Source organism: Drosophila pseudoobscura, chromosome X (assembly GCF_009870125.1).
Source record: "Drosophila pseudoobscura strain MV-25-SWS-2005 chromosome X, UCI_Dpse_MV25, whole genome shotgun sequence".
NCBI lineage: Eukaryota > Metazoa > Arthropoda > Insecta > Diptera > Drosophilidae > Drosophila > Drosophila pseudoobscura.
In genome coordinates, this window is record NC_046683.1 from 47095905 (window position 1) to 47113983 (window position 18079).

The following is an 18079-nucleotide window of genomic DNA, read 5'->3' on the forward strand; positions in this document are numbered from 1 at the left end:
TTGATAATTTCGTTACGCCCCGAACATGGTCCACAGAAAAAAAAAACAGAATACAACAGAATATAAAAAACAGAAAAAAGGAAAATGAAAAATATTCATTTTGATAAGTGTGGTTTGCCGTTGCCAGAGATTTATGACGTGTGCATGCTCCCTCCTCGATTGTTATAAGAGATGACCCTATGAGACATGACTATTTGTCGTTGATTCGGTGAGACAGCAATCCCCAGCCGCTGCTCGAGCCTCAGCCCTATAACCAAGGCCCCATGACTAAATGCCTGCATCTGATCGGGAAGAGATTAGGCTCGGCAATAAGACGATTTCCGTGCCACACATTTCAGAACGTGTTTAACGTTTTTGGGATGGCATGAAACGGGAATATTAACGTCTAGGAATTCCATACACTCCCTTCATTACATTCTAAAAGTATGTACGAGTATGTCAGTAAGTAAGTACCTTAATCACTGTAAGAAACTCAATTTAATATGTGAGACTTGGTAGCTTAGTTAAGATTTAAATATATTTGTATGTATTTGTTATTGAAAAAAATGTTTGATATTAAAATTCGTTATCGAGCTACATATGTGTAATCATAAGAGGGCAATTGGCATACGAGTGTATTATTTATTGGCTACTACATTGGAAATATATGCACTCATAATTATTATACTGCATAGAGGCAAAATCTTGGCATTTTGTTTCGATTTAGATTTGATTGATTTGTTAAATTGAATTTAAAATTCTTCTTCGAGTAATAAGTAATGAATAATTCAACCCTTTGGTCGGCTAACTACGAGCTACTTATAACTTGGGCAAGATCGAATACTAATGTAAATTTGTAGATAATTCCTATTTATTTTTGATTAAGTTTAAACTTTGTCTTCGTGTTGTACGAGTATACTCGTAGTTGTGTATGTGTATATCGGATTTTGGGTAAATCTTGGGTATCACTGAACGAATGGATCAAGCAGCGCCTTCAGCTCGAATGGTTCGATGTGTATGTATGTGTGACATGTGACATCGGCAATGTGTGGATTGACTCGAGATTGACCCTCGTCTCGTCCCGTTTAGACTTCAAGTTTCAGTTTGCCGTATTTCTGAAACTTGCTAAAAAACTCGTCTCATTTCTTCACACCGATGTACGAACTGCTTTTGCCGGTCTTGCGCAGCTGTTCCAACAGTTCATCGGACGATAGATTCGACGTGACAGTAACCGTTCTCTCCTCCAAGTTAATGTTGACTTTTTCGACCTTATCTATAAGAATTGCGAACAAGACTTTAGTTGGTTGCCACAATAGAACCCACAGCAGAATTTACTGTCACTGTCTGATAAGGGGACATGGCATTAATTAGCCTAATACCTAAAACTAGGCCATTTCATTTCTGCCTTTTTTATACCTACCGCCCAATTTGCCCAGAACGCGCTCCACGGCACTGGCACACCCGCCGCAGGTCATTTCCACCTTGAATTCGTGTACCTGATAGAAGAAGTACGGGGGGTGGTGGTGGTGAAAATTGCAATACACACTGCGAAAATATCTGATGGATACGTACGGTCATTCTGCTGCTACTGCTGCTGCTGTGACGACTGTCTTCCGTCGTCCTGTTGTAGACTTGCGGTAAATTAAACAGCTTGGCGGATGGAATCGATCGCTGATTGACGTGGCAAACACCTATTTCTGCCCTTTATGTTAAGAAAAAATATCTGAATCTATCTTTTCTGAACCTACTAGGTGTATATTAGGGATGTTAAATATATATTGACAAATTATATCGATATATATTTTTTTATTGATATAATATAATAGTATAGATATTTATATGGGATGTATTATAATAAATCATCCACGGAACTAGTATTCTATTCAACTATATTTTTCTGTTGTGTCACGCCGTTAGATTAGATATACCGAGTTTTGATTATAATTATCGATGCACACAAAAATATCGGTATTTTTGTGCGATAAGCGGAACTTATCGGCGTTTTATAGTGTTTTATATTTTAAAATGGCTATGGTTCAAAAACATTTTCCTGCAGGCTGGCAGAAATATTCTTCAAAATACCATGCAATACCCCAATATTTCTTCTACCGATATTCTATGGTCAAGTGGGCGGTTATTTTGAATACCCGAACGTCAAACGATTATGTGGATGAAATAGATTGTTCTTCAAACAATTTAAGGGTTAAATTTAGAGTTGGATAATACCACTAACCATACAGTATATAGATGTGCCAGTTCATACAACGAAATTGTCACACACCGACTTGCGCTATCCGTACCCCAGAGTGACGTCATCATGAGAGATAGAGCGCAGAGAGAACATCTTTGCATGTGTTAGTACACACGCAATATGTTTCGACAAAAATATGTGATTGTATGTTTTTTCAGATTTTTTGAACTCTTTCAGGTCTGGTTCTGTTTTGCCACCAGCATGTTTTAGTGTATGGGTGCACATGCATTCTCACGTACTTTGCGTGTGTGTGTTTACTATTGCTGGCCGCTAGAACTGAAATTTGAGTTTGGTTCTTGTTTCGGGTCTTTTGATGGACTGACCTACCGCCACAAAATAAATGAAGAATGGGCAGGGGGTGGGGGTATGGTACACTAGGGCGCGGGAAACAAAATAAAAGCTGTTATTTGTTTCATTTATACCACAAAATATAAAATATTACAATAATATAATTATACATTTATTTCCTTATTTTAAACAGGTTGATTATAAATTATAAAAATTATGCAAACGCCGTCGGTTCTCGACTATATATAATAATATAATTGCACATTTATTTCCTTATCTTAAGCAGGTTGATTATAAATTATACAAATTATGCAAACGCCGTCGGTTCTCGACGTTTTGTTTATATCAAAGACTATACAATACCAAGATGTTGCATGAACGACCAAAAAGCTGTTCTATGGCGGGTCCTAACATTAGAACCCAAAAGGCACGAGGGAGCGCGCGGGGTTTCAATTCCCTTTTCGCCTGTACTTCGTCTCTACCGCGACCCCGCTGCCCATCGGTTTCGTCTGTTCGGCAATTCTGGACTCTCGAGCCTCAGCACCGTCGAAGCGGTGGTCGCGGATCGCCGATGTCTTTGGAGCGGCACAGTGGGAAAATTCGATTGGAAAATTCTCTATTAGAATTTATCTAAAGCACTCATACAATTTTTTTACTATTTCGGCTGAGTCCCACTGTGCCGCGCCAAAGACATCAGCGACCAAGCTGCCCTACGGTTTCGGCACGCAGACGATTCATATTTTGTTTTTGTATTCTTTCTCTCGAGACACACCGACTCGACGCTGACCGGGCAGCAGTAATTTTGAAAACCCTCATGCAATATACGAATGTAATAAACTTTAATATTTATGTACATATGTACATAAGATATTTTATAATTGAATTCGAAAATGTATGGGTATTGTCCATGAGAGTATTCAAGGTGCGACCGGCATCGCATCTAAATTTTTGCTTTGCAGATTCCCGTCGGAAAGCGCGCGATTGACAATTGATTTGAAATATATGTAAAACCCATTCCATTTATATTTAGGCATATTTATTTAAGTATACATATATGTATATATATTTTCTTATATTGTATATTTAGATACATCGTTGTTTTAGTTATAATAAACAAAAAAAGTCGAGAACCGACGGCGTTTGCATAATTTGTATAATTTATAATCAACCGTTTTAAAATAAGGAAATAAATGTGTAATTATATTATTGTAATATTTTATATTTTGTGGTATAAATGAAACAAATAACAGCTTTTATTTTGTTTCCCGCGCCCTAGTGTACCATACCCCCACCCCCTGCCCATTCTTCATTTATTTTGTGGCGGTAGGTCAGTCCATCAAAAGACCCGAAACAAGAACCAAACTCAAATTTCAGTTCTAGCGGCCAGCAATAGTAAACACACACACGCAAAGTACGTGAGAATGCATGTGCACCCATACACTAAAACATGCTGGTGGCAAAACAGAACCAGACCTGAAAGAGTTCAAAAAATCTGAAAAAACATACAATCACATATTTTTGTCGAAACATATTGCGTGTGTACTAACACATGCAAAGATGTTCTCTCTGCGCTCTATCTCTCATGATGACGTCACTCTGGGGTACGGATAGCGCAAGTCGGTGTGTGACAATTTCGTTGTATGAACTGGCACATCTATATACTGTATGGTTAGTGATAATACCCAGTTTATTTATTAATCTACAAACATTTCGAGCTGTATGTGAGCAGAGTGTTTGGTGCTGTTCAGAAAAGATATGCATATACATACACAAAAAATATATGAGAAAACTTAAATTAAATAAGTTTCATGATTTTATCCTTTATTATTGAGTGCAAATTTAAGATTTTGTTTTGTTATCAAGAAAAAAGTAGCGTCATAACTAAATTCGTTTGGGGCAGGCACCGAATCTGTAGACAACCTGATGGTCATACAACTGTCCAGGATTAAGGACGATCGATGGGAAGTCATCGTGATTCATGGCATCGGGATACTTTTGGGTCTCCAGGCAGAAGGAGCCATGCCGCACATAGTGGGCCCCGGCCTTGCCAATGTTCGGAACCCCGCCGCGTTCCTCGTCAGGAAGGTTGTTGGCGGTATAGAACTGTACCCCTGGCTGGTTGGTGTGCACTTCCATAAAGCGACCGCTGCAGGGATGGACAACGCGGGCCACCAGCTGGACACGATTGGGCGGCACGTCGACGCAATAGTTATTATCAAAGCCGTGGATCGGACAGTTGGCCAGCTGTCCAATGCGCTTGCCGAGGTTGACAAGGCTGGAGAAGTCGTACGGAGTGTTGCGGATGCGCATCAGCTTCCCAGTGGGAATCTGCTCGAGGTCCGTGTCCACAATCTTCTGGGCCTTGATCATCAGCATGTGCTGCAAGAGGGTATCCCTGCCGCTCCCATGGCCGGCTAGGTTGAAGTACGCATGGTTGGTTATATTAACGCATGTGGTGGCTTTGGCCCTCGCCTCGATCCTCATGCCAAAGCAGCCCGTGTCGTTCAGCGAAAAGTTGATGTTGACGGTAACCTCTCCGGGGTACCCTTCGTGGCCGTCCGGCGAGACGTGCTGGAAGGTAACGCCATCTTTGTGTATTCCCACCACATCCCAGATAACGCTGTCGAAGCCCACAAAGCCGCCGTGGAGCTGATACTTGTCCCTGAAGTTGCGGCTCACACTCACTTCCTTGCCGCACAGCTTGAAGCGGCCCCGGGCGACTCGATTCGCCACCCTTCCAATGGTGGCCCCAAAGTATGCCGGCTGGTTGCGGTAGTAGCCAGCAACGTCATCGTAGCCCAGGCAAACATCCTCAAGCTTTCCGTCAACGTCCGGCACATTGATCCTCTGGATGATGGCCCCCAGAGTGATAATGGACACGCACATACCCCGGTCTGTGCTCAGCGTGAAGCGACGCACCTGATCCGTCTTTTGAGTCATGGGATTGACAGCGATGCCGAACATATCCTCGATCACGCGCACCATCCTGCCAGCTACGTAGATTTACCAAAACTCCAAATTTTTACTAAACCAAAAATGCGGGGAAACCAAAATTTGGATACGACTCTGGTGAGAAACTGAGAATTTGGAAAGCAATGCAAAGGCTGAAAAATGCCAGAAAGGTCAAGACTAACTTAGTGATATTTTTTGTTAGAGACTTTTTGTTAGTCTCACACCCAAACACAAATCCATCAACCATCAATATTTCTGAGACTAGAGACTGAGAGACTAGTTAACATGGAAACAAACTTCATATAGTGTCCTATCATATGACAGTTTATCTTAGCTTGCCCATTTGGAAATACGATACGCCATTCAAGTCTGGGTAGTCTTAACTAAATAAGAATTAAGATATACAAGCGAAGACTTAGTGTTTAGCGAGATTACAGGGCCTAATCGTTTTGTTATTTGATTGGGGATTTAATAAACCACCGCAGTTGTCGCTGATAGATTATGTAATCATCCAAATTAATCAGCAAAAACTGAACTACTCTGAACTCTCAAATCCCATTAAAACTAAAGTGACTAAGCTTTTTGAGTAATAGGAATACTCAGTAGATACTTCGTTCTCGGTGTTCCAAAGGAATGAAAAATATAAATAGGCACCGCGTGCTCTGATAGATCTGAAATAAACTTTATTAACAAATGGGAAACAAGAAGAATATTGGGCAAGGGATCACAATGCCTAGCTGGGACCCAGCATCTTTTCTGGGCGCACCCACTCGTCGAAGTCCTTTTCAGAGATGCCCGCATTGAGGGCTTCCTGCTTCAGAGTGGTCCCATTAATGTGCGCTGTCTTGGCTATCAGGGCCGACTTGTCGTAGCCAATGTGAGGATTGAGGGCAGTGACCAGCATCAAGGACTCCTTCATTATCTTGGCTATCTTCTCTTTATTGGGCTTGATTCCCTGCACGCAGTTGATACAGAAGCTAGTGCAGCCATCGGCTAAAGAGTGGAAGAAAGTGGAGAGTCTATTGTACTCCAGTTTTGGCTGTGATGGGGATAGAGACATACTCAGAAGTTTGATGGATCGCAGCACATTGGAAGCAATCAGCGGCTTGAACACATTCAGCTCGAAGTGGCCGCTGGCACCGCCTGTAGTGACGGCAAAATGGTTGCCCATCACCTGGGCACAAATCATAGTCATGGCCTCGCACTGTGTGGGATTAACCTTTCCCGGCATTATCGAGCTGCCCGGCTCGTTCTCAGGGAGCAACAGCTCCCCCAGTCCGCAGCGGGGACCCGATCCCAAGAAGCGAATGTCATTGGCGATTTTCATGAGGCTGGTGGCCACAGTGTTGAGGGCCCCGTGCACCTCGACCATGGCATCTCGCGAGGCCAGGGCCTCGAAAAAGTTGGGGGCCACCACAAAAGGCAGCGAGGTGAGCTTCGCGATCACCTTGACGCAGTTCTCTGCGAATCCCCTGCGCGTGTTCAGCCCAGTGCCGACGGCAGTCCCGCCTAGGGCCAACTGATAGACTCGGGGCATCACCGCGTCAAGGCGCTGTAGGCCGTTGGTTAGCTGTTGGGTGTAGCCACTGAACTCCTGACCCAGAGTGATGGGCACTGCGTCCTGGGTGTGGGTGCGGCCGATCTTGATAATGTCCCTCCACTCGGTGGCCTTGTTGTTCAGGGAATCGCGCAGCTTGGTCAGCGCGGGCTTCAGCTGCGTGACCAGTGCCGTAGCCACGGCAATGTGTATGGCCGACGGGAAGGTGTCGTTCGAGCTCTGCGACTTGTTAACGTGGTCGTTCGGATGCACCGGATCCTTAGAGCCCACAGTGCCGCCCAGAATTTCAATGGCCCGATTGCCGATCACCTCGTTCGTATTCATATTCGTTTGAGTACCAGAACCCGTCTGCCAGATCGGCAGGGGAAAGTGCCCCTCGTCGTAGAGCTTTCCCGAAATTACCTCATCCGCTGCACTTGATATGGCCGCGCTAATCTTCGAGTCCAGTCCGTACTCCTGGTTGACCTCTGCAGCGGCCTTCTTCAGTATCCCCATGGCCTGGACAAGGTCCTTCTGCACAATCGTAGGAAGATCATTCAGGAAGCGCTCACAGTTGATCAGGATCAGCCCAAACACTTACCGGCATACGCTCCTCTGTCCCACCAATACGGAAATTTAACAAACAGCGCATGGTCTGTGCGCCATAATATCGATCCTCAGGTACTTGCATAGACCCAAGAGTGTCGCTTTCTACGCGTGTCGTTTTACACTCGTTGGCCATAATTTCTACCTTTCTCTTTCTCTGGTCCGAATCGGTTAGTAAAATATAAACTAAGTCCAAATGTATATCACAGACTACGACATGAACACATTAAGCAAATGCTACTAGCAGATTTTACAGCGCAACTTTTGTTCAATGCCATAGCCTCCTATTTAACCTAAATATTTTTGTGTTATAGAAAACATGTTGAAGAACAAATTTTAACGTAAGTTTGATGCCTTTTTTACTCATCATTTTTTTACTACTCTCAGTGGTATCTCATTTGTCGTAAATAAAAACATGTTTTAAATTTTGCCTTGCACTAAGCTAACGTACTGGAAACATATTTGACTTTTTTGTTCAGCTTCAAGTTGGAGTGAGAGACTTTTATGCCCTATTCATATTTTTATAGCCGGTACTCAAAAAGTATTGGGGTATATTAGATTTGTGTTGAAAATGGATGACTGTAGCGCCCAGAAGGAAGCGTTTCCGACCCCATAAATGATATATATTTTCTATATCAGCATAGAGCCATGCTGAGTCGATAGAGTCATGTCTGTCCCTTCGTCCGTTCGCGGTCCGTCCGTCTCGTTTGACGCCTAGTTCTCACAGTCCATAAGAGCTGAAGCAAACGAGGGGGAACGTTGTGAGTTGCTGCGGACACCGCAACTCTAAGGTTATACCCGATACTAAGTCAGTATGGCTCTCCTCCGGCAGACGCCGCTAATATTTAACAACACGACAAAGAGTGCGTGCGAGAGAGACAGAAAATCAGTCTGAGCGTGACGTCGGGCGCTGCGTAGCCACTGCAAATTGATTTGTTCCTTTTGGCTATAAAAATGATCTGATCTGATCCAGATTCACCAATCTGATAGATATGGTCATTATCTATGATTCTGCGTTTTTAGTTTTCTCGTATCCTCAATATTGTGGATGCAACAGATTTTCGTCCTTTGTGGGGGCGGAAGGGGGTGGGGCGAAATTTTGAGATATACGTTTTCTAGTGAGATCTAACAGGAGTGCGGATACTAAATTTGGTTACTCTAGCTTTAATAGTCTCTGAGATTTGTGAATATCCCCAGACTTGCATCCTTTGCGGGGGCGGAAGGGGGTGTGGCAAAATTTTGAAACAAACTCGTCTCGGTCCGATATATTAGGAGTGTGGATACCAAATTTGGTTGCACTAGCTTTTATAGTCTCTGAGATCTAGGCGCTAATGTTTTACTCTAAGCAAAGCCGCCTATGCTACCTGTGTGTTAGAGAGAGACAGGGCGAGAAAAAATGAAATTGTTTTCTTGATGCTGGCTATAATAGTAATACGATCCAATTCAGATTCTGCAGTCTAAAAGATATTGTCATTCTCTACGATTCTGCGTTTTTTGTTTTCTCGTATCTTTAAAATTGTGGATGCCACAGATTTTTGCCCTTTGTGGGGGCGGAAGTGGGCGGGGCAAAGATTTGAAATATTTTTGTAGCAGTGACGTATTACAGAAGTCTGGATCCAAAACATCGTTGCTCTAGCTCTTATAGTCTTTGAGCATTAGGCGCTGAAGGGGACGGACAGACGGACAGACGGACGGACGGACAGACGGACAGACGGACGGACGGACAGACAGACATGGCTCAATCGACTCGGCTATTGATGCTGATCAAGAATATATATACTTTATGGGGTCGGAAACGATTCCTTCTGGGCGTTACACACATCCACTTTTACCACAAATCTAATATACCCCAATACTCATTTTGAGTATCGGGTATAAAAAGCGAAATTTCGTATCCAGGCTCCTGTGATATCACATTGAATCAAGTTTATTTCCGACCCCTCAAAAGACAAAAATCTGTTGCACCCACAATTTTGAAGATGCAAAAAAATTAAACACGCACCATCATAGATAATGACCATATCTACAAGATTGCACATCTGGATCAGATCGGATCATTCTTATGGCTACGCAGCGCCCACACTCTTTGTCGTTCAATGTTAGCGCCGTCTGGCGGAGGAGAGCCTGACTAAGTATCGGGTATAAATGTAGAGTTGCGGCCGCAGCAGCACGTTCCCCCTCGTTCTGTATATTTTCTTTGAATATATGTAACTTTAAATAAGTTCAAAAGCGCATTCTGCGATTTTGACGCGTTCAGCTTCTAGATAGATTTAAGTGACGCAACCTTGTGACTCCCCTCCGTTTATGCATATTTTGTTCGGTTTAACTGATAGACTAGTTGGCAGGCAGCCGGACAGAAAAACAGACAAACAGACAGACATGACTCCCCATTCATGCTGATCATGAAGACGCAAAACAATTGCCACCAGAATGCAAAGGTGAAGTGCTGACCTCAAACCTGAAAAAAACGACTACAACAATACTCGAGCATCGCCTTTAAAATATCCAGCTTTATTTGATATCTAGTAGCTTTCACTTGTTGTTACAACAGCACTTCCAGGACTCCTCCACCTTGAACCAGTACATGACCTCATGCTGGTATTTTTCGCCGGGCTCCAGAAAAATCGAAGGGAATTCGGGATGGTTCATGGAGTCGGGAAACTTTTCGGTTTCCACGCAAAAGGAGCCGTGTTTGACGTAGTGAGTGCAGTCCTTGCCAATCATAGGGAACTCGCCGCTCTTTTCGTTGGGCAGATTGTTGGCCGTGTAGAACTGCAGCCCTGGTTGATTTGTCCATACCTCCATGACCCGACAACTGGGAGGATGAACAAGCTTAGCGATCATACTCAGGCCCGGCTGCGTACTGCCGCCATTGACCACAAAGCAGTTATCGTAGCCATCGATCAGACTCCCGCCGAACTGCATGAGGCGGTCGCCCAGCAGGACGGGCAGCCGCAGATCGAAGACCGTATCATCGACGTCGACTAACTGGCCGGTTGGTATCTGTTGATCATCCGTCTCCACAATCTTGCTGGCAGCTATCTCCACAGTATGCTCGGCCAGACCCTTGGGCCCAGCGCTGTGGCCGGCCAGGTTGAAGTACGCATGATTGGAGATATTAACAACGGTTTTTCTGTCGGTGGTGGCCTCGAATTGCACGCCAATGCGATTCTGGTTGTCCAGCCAGTAGGTAATGAGGCAAGTCAGTGTGCCCGGGTAGCCCTCGTGGCCATGCGCCGAGACATGGCGAAAGACAATGCCGTCCTCCGTCTTCTGCACCACCTCCCATATGACGCTGTCGAAGCCCACAAGGCCGCCGTGCAGCTGGTACTTGTTCTGGAAGTTCTTGGTCAGCTCGACCTTTGTTTCACCCACCACGTATTCGCCGTTCGCCACTCGGTTAGCGACCCGTCCGAGGGTCCCGCCAATGTAGGCCCCTTTGGTAGCCACGTAGCTCGCAATGTCATCGAATCCCAAGCAGATGTCATCGACCTTCTCATAGGCATCCGGCATTCGTACGCTTTGGATGATGGCGCCCAGTTGAATCACCGAAATGGACATCCGGTTCGAGTTGGTCAGCGTGTAGCGGCGCACCATCTCGGGTGCCTTTGTGAAGGGATTAACGGCCAGGCCAAAGATCTCCTCCTCCAGTGTGATCGGCATTGTGGATATGTGATCGGGTCTTCTCAGCTGGAATATCTTATAGGGTTAATTTCCCTTTCACAAACAATTTACATTTGCTGCCTGGTCGACGTTGATCCGCTTCGACACACCTTGCCTACTGATTATGTCGTTCTCGTCTCCAAAGTCGTTGAGGTCGCGAACACCTTCCGCAAAGTCAAATAGGGCACCAGACGCAGACTACGCCAACAACGTTCTCGGACGACGCCAACAAAACTGATTGTGATTGCAGTGCCAACGCTTTTTATTGCTGCCTGTGGCCGCAACGTAATGGATGTGATGTGTATCTGTAGTTCACACATGCACAGACAATCTATTTCCTTGGGGGCGCGGCTGGGTTTGTCGTTCAAAGTTTACATACATATTTATAATCGGAGCTGCTGGCCCACCTTTGTGATCGCCTTCCAATGTTAATAAATTCCAAAACATTCATGAGCTACTTATTTAAAGATTGTATAAAAAAATTTTTATAAGCTCTTAGATTGACTGTTATATGTACAATGTCCCTTAAATAAACATAGATTTTAGCAACATTGTACAAGATTTGAGGTTTCCTCTTGTACCCCAATAAATGCCATCCTTGGTATTCCGATTTCGACTCGTCGATGCATAAAATTTTCCATTCAAATTACTGAAAATACAGTAAATTATCAGTAAATATAAGTACCAGTACAGGATATGCAGCCTAATTGCTTACCACCCGTCTTGAACTTCTTTTTTATACACCCACCACTTATTGAAACCTTCATGCACATGATTTCGCAGTGCATCACCAGCGTTTCCTGAGTAGTACCCGAGGTTAACTAAGTTGTAGTCACATATTTTGTTGCCAACAATGAAGTGGTCATATTCTGCGTACCATGTATTATCATCGAAATCAACGAGTTGAATGTGCAGCATATGAGGAGTAATATTTGTTAATATATACAATTTCTCCAAGCCAAGCCAAAACTCTCCAGCTAAAGAACCAAAACCATCAATATACGAGCCCTCAGAAAAATTCACACTTCCATCGAAACGTCTTTGCACGACCATCCAGCCATTGCCATTTCTACATGGAATATCCTTAAATGGGGCGGCAAAGGGTGCGAGGCCAGTAATTTCAATTAATTTAGTGGACACTAGATTTGTAATTTTGTACCCTCTATGCGAGGATTTATTCTCGGTTTGCTCATCCTTCTGTTTGATGTTGATTTCAGCTAACTGGGCTGTGGTCTCTAACGCAGTCACTTCCTTTTTCAGTTTTAATATTGTAGACTCGGCCGTACTTATACTGTTAGTTACTTGGGCGAGTTCATGATTCTTGTTTTCGATAATGGTTGCATCTAGCTTGACTTTGGTCTCTAATGCAGTCACTTTTTCTTTCAGTTGGCATATTGTAGACTCGTTTAACTCAATGATGCGTTTATAATCGGCAATCTGTTCTTGAAACTTCTCCAATTGTGTGTCATGGATAGTTCCAGAATTTGGTTGATCATCTTTAGCTTGGGTGTCAAGAGCATTTTGAAGCTCAGTAATTCGATTTTGCATTAATTTTATGTTCATATCGTGCGCAGCAGCGTTTCTCGTAGTCATTTCATTGTTTATTTGTATTGACGCTTTCAACGTCGCTATCAGATCACCTTTGTCCCTGCACTTCTCATCAAAGAATTGTGCCTTTTCCTTATGAATCAATAGCTGTGATTCAGCTTCGAATAATTTTCCTCCCAGATCCTTGATAGTCGTAGCATTACTTTTGCATTTAGCCTGAAAAGTTCTCAGAAGCTGCAACAATAGTTGGTGGTCTTTTACTTCAGCCACGAGTACATTATAGTCATCTTCTGAGTCACTGCTTAGCTAAAATGTGTGCATGTATTATATACAATACATATTTAATGAATGTACAATGTACAAAAAAGACTTCATTTGGCATACATATGTATGTGCTTACATTGTTCTCAGGCGCAGATCCTTCCTGGGATAAATTGTTTAACGTCATTTCACTCATTTTGATAAACAAATTGTAATTGGGCCTAGTGTTGGAAAAAGTTACCTTCTTTTCGACTTATTCTTGTGTTATCCAACACGCATAAAAACAGCTGATCTAAAAATAATTTTAAAAGCATACATAAAAATTACTTGAAACCAAATTTATCATTTGATACGATATTTTTGTGGACTCTTTGGCCATAAAAACACATCTTGATACTTAGGAGGAGAGCATTGAGCAAGAGCGCGGCAGTGTAATACGCTATAATTATGCGCGCCATTTGTTTTAAATTTAATGAACGGCTTCGTGCGAAAGCATCAGCTTCCTTAATGCTCTGGTTGCGTCAACGACCCCGAATTCAGCAAGAATGGAATGGGAATCCTCGACGGAACCCAAACATCATCCAAGAATTTGCATTCCACAAGCAATTCTACAATTAAGTTAAATAAAGCAGTTCTTGTTTAAATTTAGATTTACAATCCAATTTAATGTCTAGTTTTAATATAGAATTTTCTGAAAATTCTGCCCGCTCCTCCATTCTATACATACATACATAAGGATTGGGTCAAGAGCGAAGTCGTCAGAGCATAAATATGTATGTATAACTTTAGGGATATACGAATATTTGTATGTACACTTTGTAAGAACTAAATAAATGCGCTTTGAGCACCTGGCTCCTAGTACTTGTTTATGTTGAACAAACGCACGCCATGGAACTGTGGCAGCTTGGGAAGCGTGACGACAACCAGGGACACAAAGTTGGCTATAAAGTGCTCGGTACTATTGCGGGTGTACAGACAGGTGAGCAGGAAACTGGAAGCAGAAATGCCAGATTAAATATACCAAACTGTATTTCATTAAGAAACGGGTGCACATACAGCACAATAGGGACGGCTGTTAAAAACTTTCGGGTGGTAGTCATCTGGATGCCGTCGTCAATCTGCTCCCAATGTGTCCAGCGGCGGCTCGGGTCGTTCTCAATGCTCAGCCAAGGAGCTCCCTTAATGATGTGCAAGAAGTACAAGTGGGCCTGTGCAAACAATGAACGCTAAGAAAATAACCAAATAACCAATATATCGGAGGATATATTGTCTTACCGCATTGTGTATCAGGTTAGTCGCTGTCCAGGCCCAAGAAATACTGACAAAGGGCACAGATAAGAGTATCAAGTGAATCGACAATAAACCAAGGAAGTACGCTAGCCAAAAGCCACGTGCACTCAACCAGGAGCTGTTGGGGTTTGGCTCCCCGTGACCGCCGGCAATACTCGTCATCGAATTTGATAGTTAATAGTCGAGTCAATAAATTTTTTATAACGTAAACAAGTTGTTTTGTGTTCTGGGCGATGATGTGTTCTGATGTCTAATCGATAATCGATAGGTTCTAGCAGCCCTGTGGCGCCCAGCAGCACATTTTGTGCTATGTTATAATTTAAATATTAAACATTACCCAAAAAGACATATTTTCGACCAATCATTCACATACATATATCCATATGTTCTTCTATATTGTACCACTAACCATACAGTACATATATAGATGTGCCAGTTCATACCACGAAAGCGTCACACACTGGCTAGCGCGTTCAGTACCCCAGATTACTGAAGCGTCATCATGAGAGAGAACGCAGAGAGAACATTTATTTATTTATTTATTTATTTACAGCGAGGTTAGAGTTAAAACTATTAACCTAGCTTATTAATGATAGCACTGGTTACTACGACCTTCGGCTATGTTGTTATTATGTTATGCTTATTATATTATGTTTATTATATGTGAGATGTATTCCATAGGTTTTATATTAGAGTTAGATTAATGGATATAAGTTGGTTTCTTTTAGATATTTTATGATTAGGTCTATTTCAGTTTTAGTTGGGTTAGAGAGGAATGTCAGTGGATTATTGTTAGCGAAGATTTTGAAACGTATGTCTGTGAGTTGTGAGGATGGGCAGTCTTTGAGTAGGTGTTCTATAGTTACTGGAACGTTGTTCAGGCAATGCGTACAAGTATTTATTTTGGTTGGGTCTAGGTAATGTTGGTGAGTTATTCTTGTACGCAAAGTACGTGAGAATGCATGTGCACCCATACACTAAAACATGCTGGTGGCAAAACAGAACAAGACCTGAGTGTGTACTAACACATGCACAGATGTTCTCTCTGTGCTCTCTCTCTCATGATAAAGTCATATAACATTTTCGGGGAAAGTACCGATATATAAAAAAGTGTTTCAATTGGCTGATGAAATTTTGCAATGCCTATTGCGTGAATATTGAGTCGTTATCAAGAACGCCAGGCAGATATAAAAGCAGTTCAAGCACAGCTACTCGTGCAGAGTGAAACATTTTTCTGAAGTAGAAGGTAGTTTTTGGGAAACTTCGACGACTATGAGTGCAAGTGGAATCTATACATCTGAGAAACGGGGAAGCGACGGTTCCGGAAACGGTACCCAGAGCAAGCCTTTCAAGACGGTTCTCCATGCAATGCAGCTAGCGGGCAGTGAGGAGCCCTACGAAACCATCTATGTGGATAGCTCGGAGCCGTCTAAGGTTTTTGAGCCAGCTTCCAAGTCTCAGCTAAAGAAGATCCAGAAGGTGCTGCAACGCGATGGCCAAAAGAATGTTGACAAGGAGCTCCGCGAAGCCGAGGACGCGGAGAAGCGCCAACTGAACTTGGAGGAGGCGAAAAAAATTAGGATTTTAGAAGATGCAAGCTTGCCAAAGGCCCGCAAAATCAAAATCACAAAAGGACCGGAATTCCGGGGAGTTCGCGTCAAGATCTTTGGCTGGGTGCACCGACTGCGGCGGCAGGGCAAGGCGCTGATGTTCCTGACCCTAAGGGATGGCACCGGCTTCCTGCAATGTGTGCTCACTGATTTGCTGTGCCAAACGTACCAAGCCCTGGTTCTGAGTACCGAGAGTTCCGTGGTACTCTATGGCATACTGAAAGCGGTGCCTTCGGGGAAGATCGCACCCGGTGGCCATGAGCTGCATGTGGACTACTGGGAGCTGATTGGTCTGGCTCCTCCAGGTGGAGCCGATGCAATTCTCAACGAGGAGGCTCTTCCCGACGTGCAGCTGGACAACAGGCACATTATGATTCGGGGCGAGAACACCTCCAAGGTGCTCAAGATGCGATCCGTCGTGATGCAAGCCTTCCGTGACCACTACTTCGATCGCGGATACAACGAGGTGACGCCTCCCACACTGGTACAGACACAAGTAGAGGGCGGCTCCACTCTTTTCAAGATGCAGTTCTTTGGCGAGGAGGCCTTCCTCACCCAGAGCTCGCAGCTGTACTTGGAAACCTGTCTGCCCGCCCTGGGCGATGTCTTTACTATTGCCCAGAGCTATCGGGCCGAGCAGAGTCGCACGCGCCGACACTTGGCGGAGTACACCCACGTTGAGGCAGAGTGTCCATTCATTAGCTACGACGATCTGTTAGATCGCCTCGAGGACTTGGTCTGCGATGTTGTGGATCGGGTGCTGAAGTCGCCATATGGCCACCTGGTCATGGAGCTCAACCCGGATTTCAAACCACCGAAGAAGCCATTCCGTCGCATGGACTACGCGGCCGCTATCGAATGGCTGAAGAAAAACAACGTGACCAAAGATGATGGCACCTTCTACGAGTTTGGCGAGGACATACCCGAGGCCCCCGAGCGCAAGATGACCGACACTATCAACGAACCCATTCTACTCTGTCGCTTCCCCGTGGCCATCAAATCATTCTACATGTCCCGCTGCCCGGAGGACAAGCGGCTGACCGAGAGTGTGGATGTCTTGCTGCCAAACGTGGGTGAGATTGTCGGCGGCTCGATGAGGATTTGGGACAGCGAGGAATTGTTGAACGGCTATAAGCGCGAGGGCATCGATCCGACTCCCTACTATTGGTACACCGATCAAAGGATCTACGGAACAATACCTCATGGCGGCTATGGTCTTGGCCTGGAGCGTTTCCTCTGCTGGCTGCTTAACCGCTATCACATTCGGGAGGTGTGTCTTTATCCACGCTTCCTCGACAGATGCAGGCCCTAGTTCCGAAAATGCACATATGTATGCATCATCGCAATTCAGTGAACATACATACATATTTATACATCAACATACATTTGTATATAATGAAAAATAAATATTCTGAGTGTTAATATTTCTCAACGCATTATTTGAAATACCCTTGGTTCAAAGAGAATATTATAGAATTAATGACATGTTTGTCATGTCAGGCTCCAATGAATGCAGAATATGTTTTAAGGAAAAGAAATTTTGTATATAAGTACATATGAACATACATATGTATGTACATATATCTATATCTGTTTTCACAGATAATTGCATGATAGTTCAAAAACATGCCAATTTGCGAAAAAATGCATTATTCAGGCAGGCTCCGTTTTTCATTTACTTTTGCGGATTACGTTTTCAGCCAAAACGTTTCGTTTTCGTTTTAAGGTGTTCCATTTTTCACATATTTTTTTTATCGATATGTTACATTTTGAAGTCCGAATTAAATTGGGCGCGAAACAGCTGTGCTCACCCAGATTTTCTGTTGAGCGCATGTTACAAGCACAGTCTGAGCTGTTACATGCACATTTGTGCTGTTATACGCAAAAATTTATTAATTGCCAACGTTCCGATAACCAAATCGGAATGCGTCAGCTGCTTACACCAAAACGAAATTTGTTGTTGCTGTGGCCAATTTTTTCCGAGTCAAATTTTAGGTTGGGTTAAAATAAAATTATTTATAAAGAAAGCACAAGTTAAATAACCCTGATATAGGTATCAAGTTTATGTTAATGCATCAATAAGTCATCTATTTT

At 43.5% G+C, this 18079-nt stretch overlaps 7 protein-coding genes across 9 annotated transcripts; 1 reads left to right on the plus strand and 6 right to left on the minus strand.

Annotated features, from left to right (window-relative positions):
- Positions 1 to 499: 499 nt before the first annotated feature.
- On the minus strand, positions 500 to 1753 carry Atox1 (Antioxidant 1 copper chaperone). The gene is made up of 3 exons (XM_001353489.3): positions 1552 to 1753; positions 1400 to 1475; positions 500 to 1252 (listed from the first exon to the last, which is right to left on the minus strand). The coding sequence occupies exons 1-3, from the start codon at positions 1555 to 1557 to the stop codon at positions 1119 to 1121; spliced, it is 216 nt and encodes a 71-aa protein (XP_001353525.3). The 5' UTR covers positions 1558 to 1753; the 3' UTR covers positions 500 to 1118.
- A 2565-nt stretch (positions 1754 to 4318) lies between these two features.
- LOC4812832 (aldose 1-epimerase) lies at positions 4319 to 5675 on the minus strand. Its single transcript, XM_001353490.4, has one exon. It carries the CDS (start codon positions 5501 to 5503, stop codon positions 4400 to 4402), a length of 1104 nt encoding a protein of 367 aa, XP_001353526.1. The 5' UTR covers positions 5504 to 5675; the 3' UTR covers positions 4319 to 4399.
- A 453-nt stretch (positions 5676 to 6128) lies between these two features.
- Fum3 (Fumarase 3) lies at positions 6129 to 7749 on the minus strand. Its single transcript, XM_002134889.3, has 3 exons — positions 7609 to 7749; positions 6533 to 7541; positions 6129 to 6463 (listed from the first exon to the last, which is right to left on the minus strand). The coding sequence occupies exons 1-3, from the start codon at positions 7747 to 7749 to the stop codon at positions 6204 to 6206; spliced, it is 1410 nt and encodes a 469-aa protein (XP_002134925.1). The 3' UTR covers positions 6129 to 6203.
- A 2354-nt stretch (positions 7750 to 10103) lies between these two features.
- LOC4812826 (aldose 1-epimerase) lies at positions 10104 to 11523 on the minus strand. Its single transcript, XM_001353491.4, has one exon. The coding sequence runs from the start codon at positions 11274 to 11276 to the stop codon at positions 10146 to 10148; it is 1131 nt and encodes a 376-aa protein (XP_001353527.2). The 5' UTR covers positions 11277 to 11523; the 3' UTR covers positions 10104 to 10145.
- Positions 11524 to 11737: 214 nt separating this feature from the next.
- On the minus strand, positions 11738 to 13342 carry LOC6900542 (fibrinogen-like protein 1). 2 transcript variants are annotated; one of them, XM_002134890.3, is made up of 3 exons: positions 13225 to 13342; positions 12025 to 13130; positions 11738 to 11925 (listed from the first exon to the last, which is right to left on the minus strand). In XM_002134890.3, the coding sequence occupies exons 1-3, from the start codon at positions 13279 to 13281 to the stop codon at positions 11802 to 11804; spliced, it is 1287 nt and encodes a 428-aa protein (XP_002134926.2). In that variant the 5' UTR covers positions 13282 to 13342; the 3' UTR covers positions 11738 to 11801. The 2 variants fall into 2 exon arrangements, with proteins under 2 accessions (XP_002134926.2, XP_033238667.1); XM_033382776.1 differs by having other exon boundaries at positions 11992 to 13130.
- A 375-nt stretch (positions 13343 to 13717) lies between these two features.
- On the minus strand, positions 13718 to 14632 carry ORMDL (Orosomucoid 1-like). Of its 2 annotated transcripts, none has more exons than XM_033382777.1 (3): positions 14361 to 14632; positions 14142 to 14311; positions 13718 to 14076 (listed from the first exon to the last, which is right to left on the minus strand). In XM_033382777.1, the coding sequence occupies exons 1-3, from the start codon at positions 14535 to 14537 to the stop codon at positions 13941 to 13943; spliced, it is 483 nt and encodes a 160-aa protein (XP_033238668.1). In that variant the 5' UTR covers positions 14538 to 14632; the 3' UTR covers positions 13718 to 13940. The 2 variants fall into 2 exon arrangements, with proteins under 2 accessions (XP_033238668.1, XP_001353528.1); XM_001353492.4 differs by having other exon boundaries at positions 14142 to 14293; positions 14361 to 14628.
- A 961-nt stretch (positions 14633 to 15593) lies between these two features.
- Positions 15594 to 17421, plus strand: LOC26533271 (asparagine--tRNA ligase, cytoplasmic-like). The gene has a single exon (XM_033383596.1). The coding sequence runs from the start codon at positions 15648 to 15650 to the stop codon at positions 17295 to 17297; it is 1650 nt and encodes a 549-aa protein (XP_033239487.1). The 5' UTR covers positions 15594 to 15647; the 3' UTR covers positions 17298 to 17421.
- Positions 17422 to 18079: the final 658 nt, after the last annotated feature.

What these genes read in the sequence shown, in the direction of transcription:
- Atox1 (XM_001353489.3), bottom strand. An exon ending in CGTTCTGGGCAAATTGGGCG is followed by an intron (nt 1,253 to 1,399) that starts GTAGGTATAAAA and finishes CAATTCTTATAG; the next exon opens with ATAAGGTCGAAAAAGTCAAC.
- LOC4812832 (XM_001353490.4), bottom strand. Translation starts at nt 5,503, where the DNA reads ATGGTGCGCGTGATCGAGGATATGTTCGGCATCGCTGTCAATCCCATG.
- Fum3 (XM_002134889.3), bottom strand. Translation starts at nt 7,749, where the DNA reads ATGGCCAACGAGTGTAAAACGACACGCGTAGAAAGCGACACTCTTGGG. An exon ending in GGACAGAGGAGCGTATGCCG is followed by an intron (nt 7,542 to 7,608) that starts GTAAGTGTTTGG and finishes ACGATTGTGCAG; the next exon opens with AAGGACCTTGTCCAGGCCAT. An exon ending in GCGATCCATCAAACTTCTGA is followed by an intron (nt 6,464 to 6,532) that starts GTATGTCTCTAT and finishes TCCACTCTTTAG; the next exon opens with CCGATGGCTGCACTAGCTTC.
- LOC4812826 (XM_001353491.4), bottom strand. Translation starts at nt 11,276, where the DNA reads ATGCCGATCACACTGGAGGAGGAGATCTTTGGCCTGGCCGTTAATCCC.
- LOC6900542 (XM_033382776.1), bottom strand. Translation starts at nt 13,281, where the DNA reads ATGAGTGAAATGACGTTAAACAATTTATCCCAGGAAGGATCTGCGCCT. An exon ending in GATCTGCGCCTGAGAACAAT is followed by an intron (nt 13,131 to 13,224) that starts GTAAGCACATAC and finishes CACACATTTTAG; the next exon opens with CTAAGCAGTGACTCAGAAGA. An exon ending in AAAGAAGTTCAAGACGGGTG is followed by an intron (nt 11,926 to 11,991) that starts GTAAGCAATTAG and finishes CTGTATTTTCAG; the next exon opens with TAATTTGAATGGAAAATTTT.
- ORMDL (XM_033382777.1), bottom strand. Translation starts at nt 14,537, where the DNA reads ATGACGAGTATTGCCGGCGGTCACGGGGAGCCAAACCCCAACAGCTCC. An exon ending in CTAACCTGATACACAATGCG is followed by an intron (nt 14,312 to 14,360) that starts GTAAGACAATAT and finishes TTATTTTCTTAG; the next exon opens with CGTTCATTGTTTGCACAGGC. An exon ending in ACAGCCGTCCCTATTGTGCT is followed by an intron (nt 14,077 to 14,141) that starts GTATGTGCACCC and finishes TTCTGCTTCCAG; the next exon opens with TTTCCTGCTCACCTGTCTGT.
- LOC26533271 (XM_033383596.1), top strand. Translation starts at nt 15,648, where the DNA reads ATGAGTGCAAGTGGAATCTATACATCTGAGAAACGGGGAAGCGACGGT.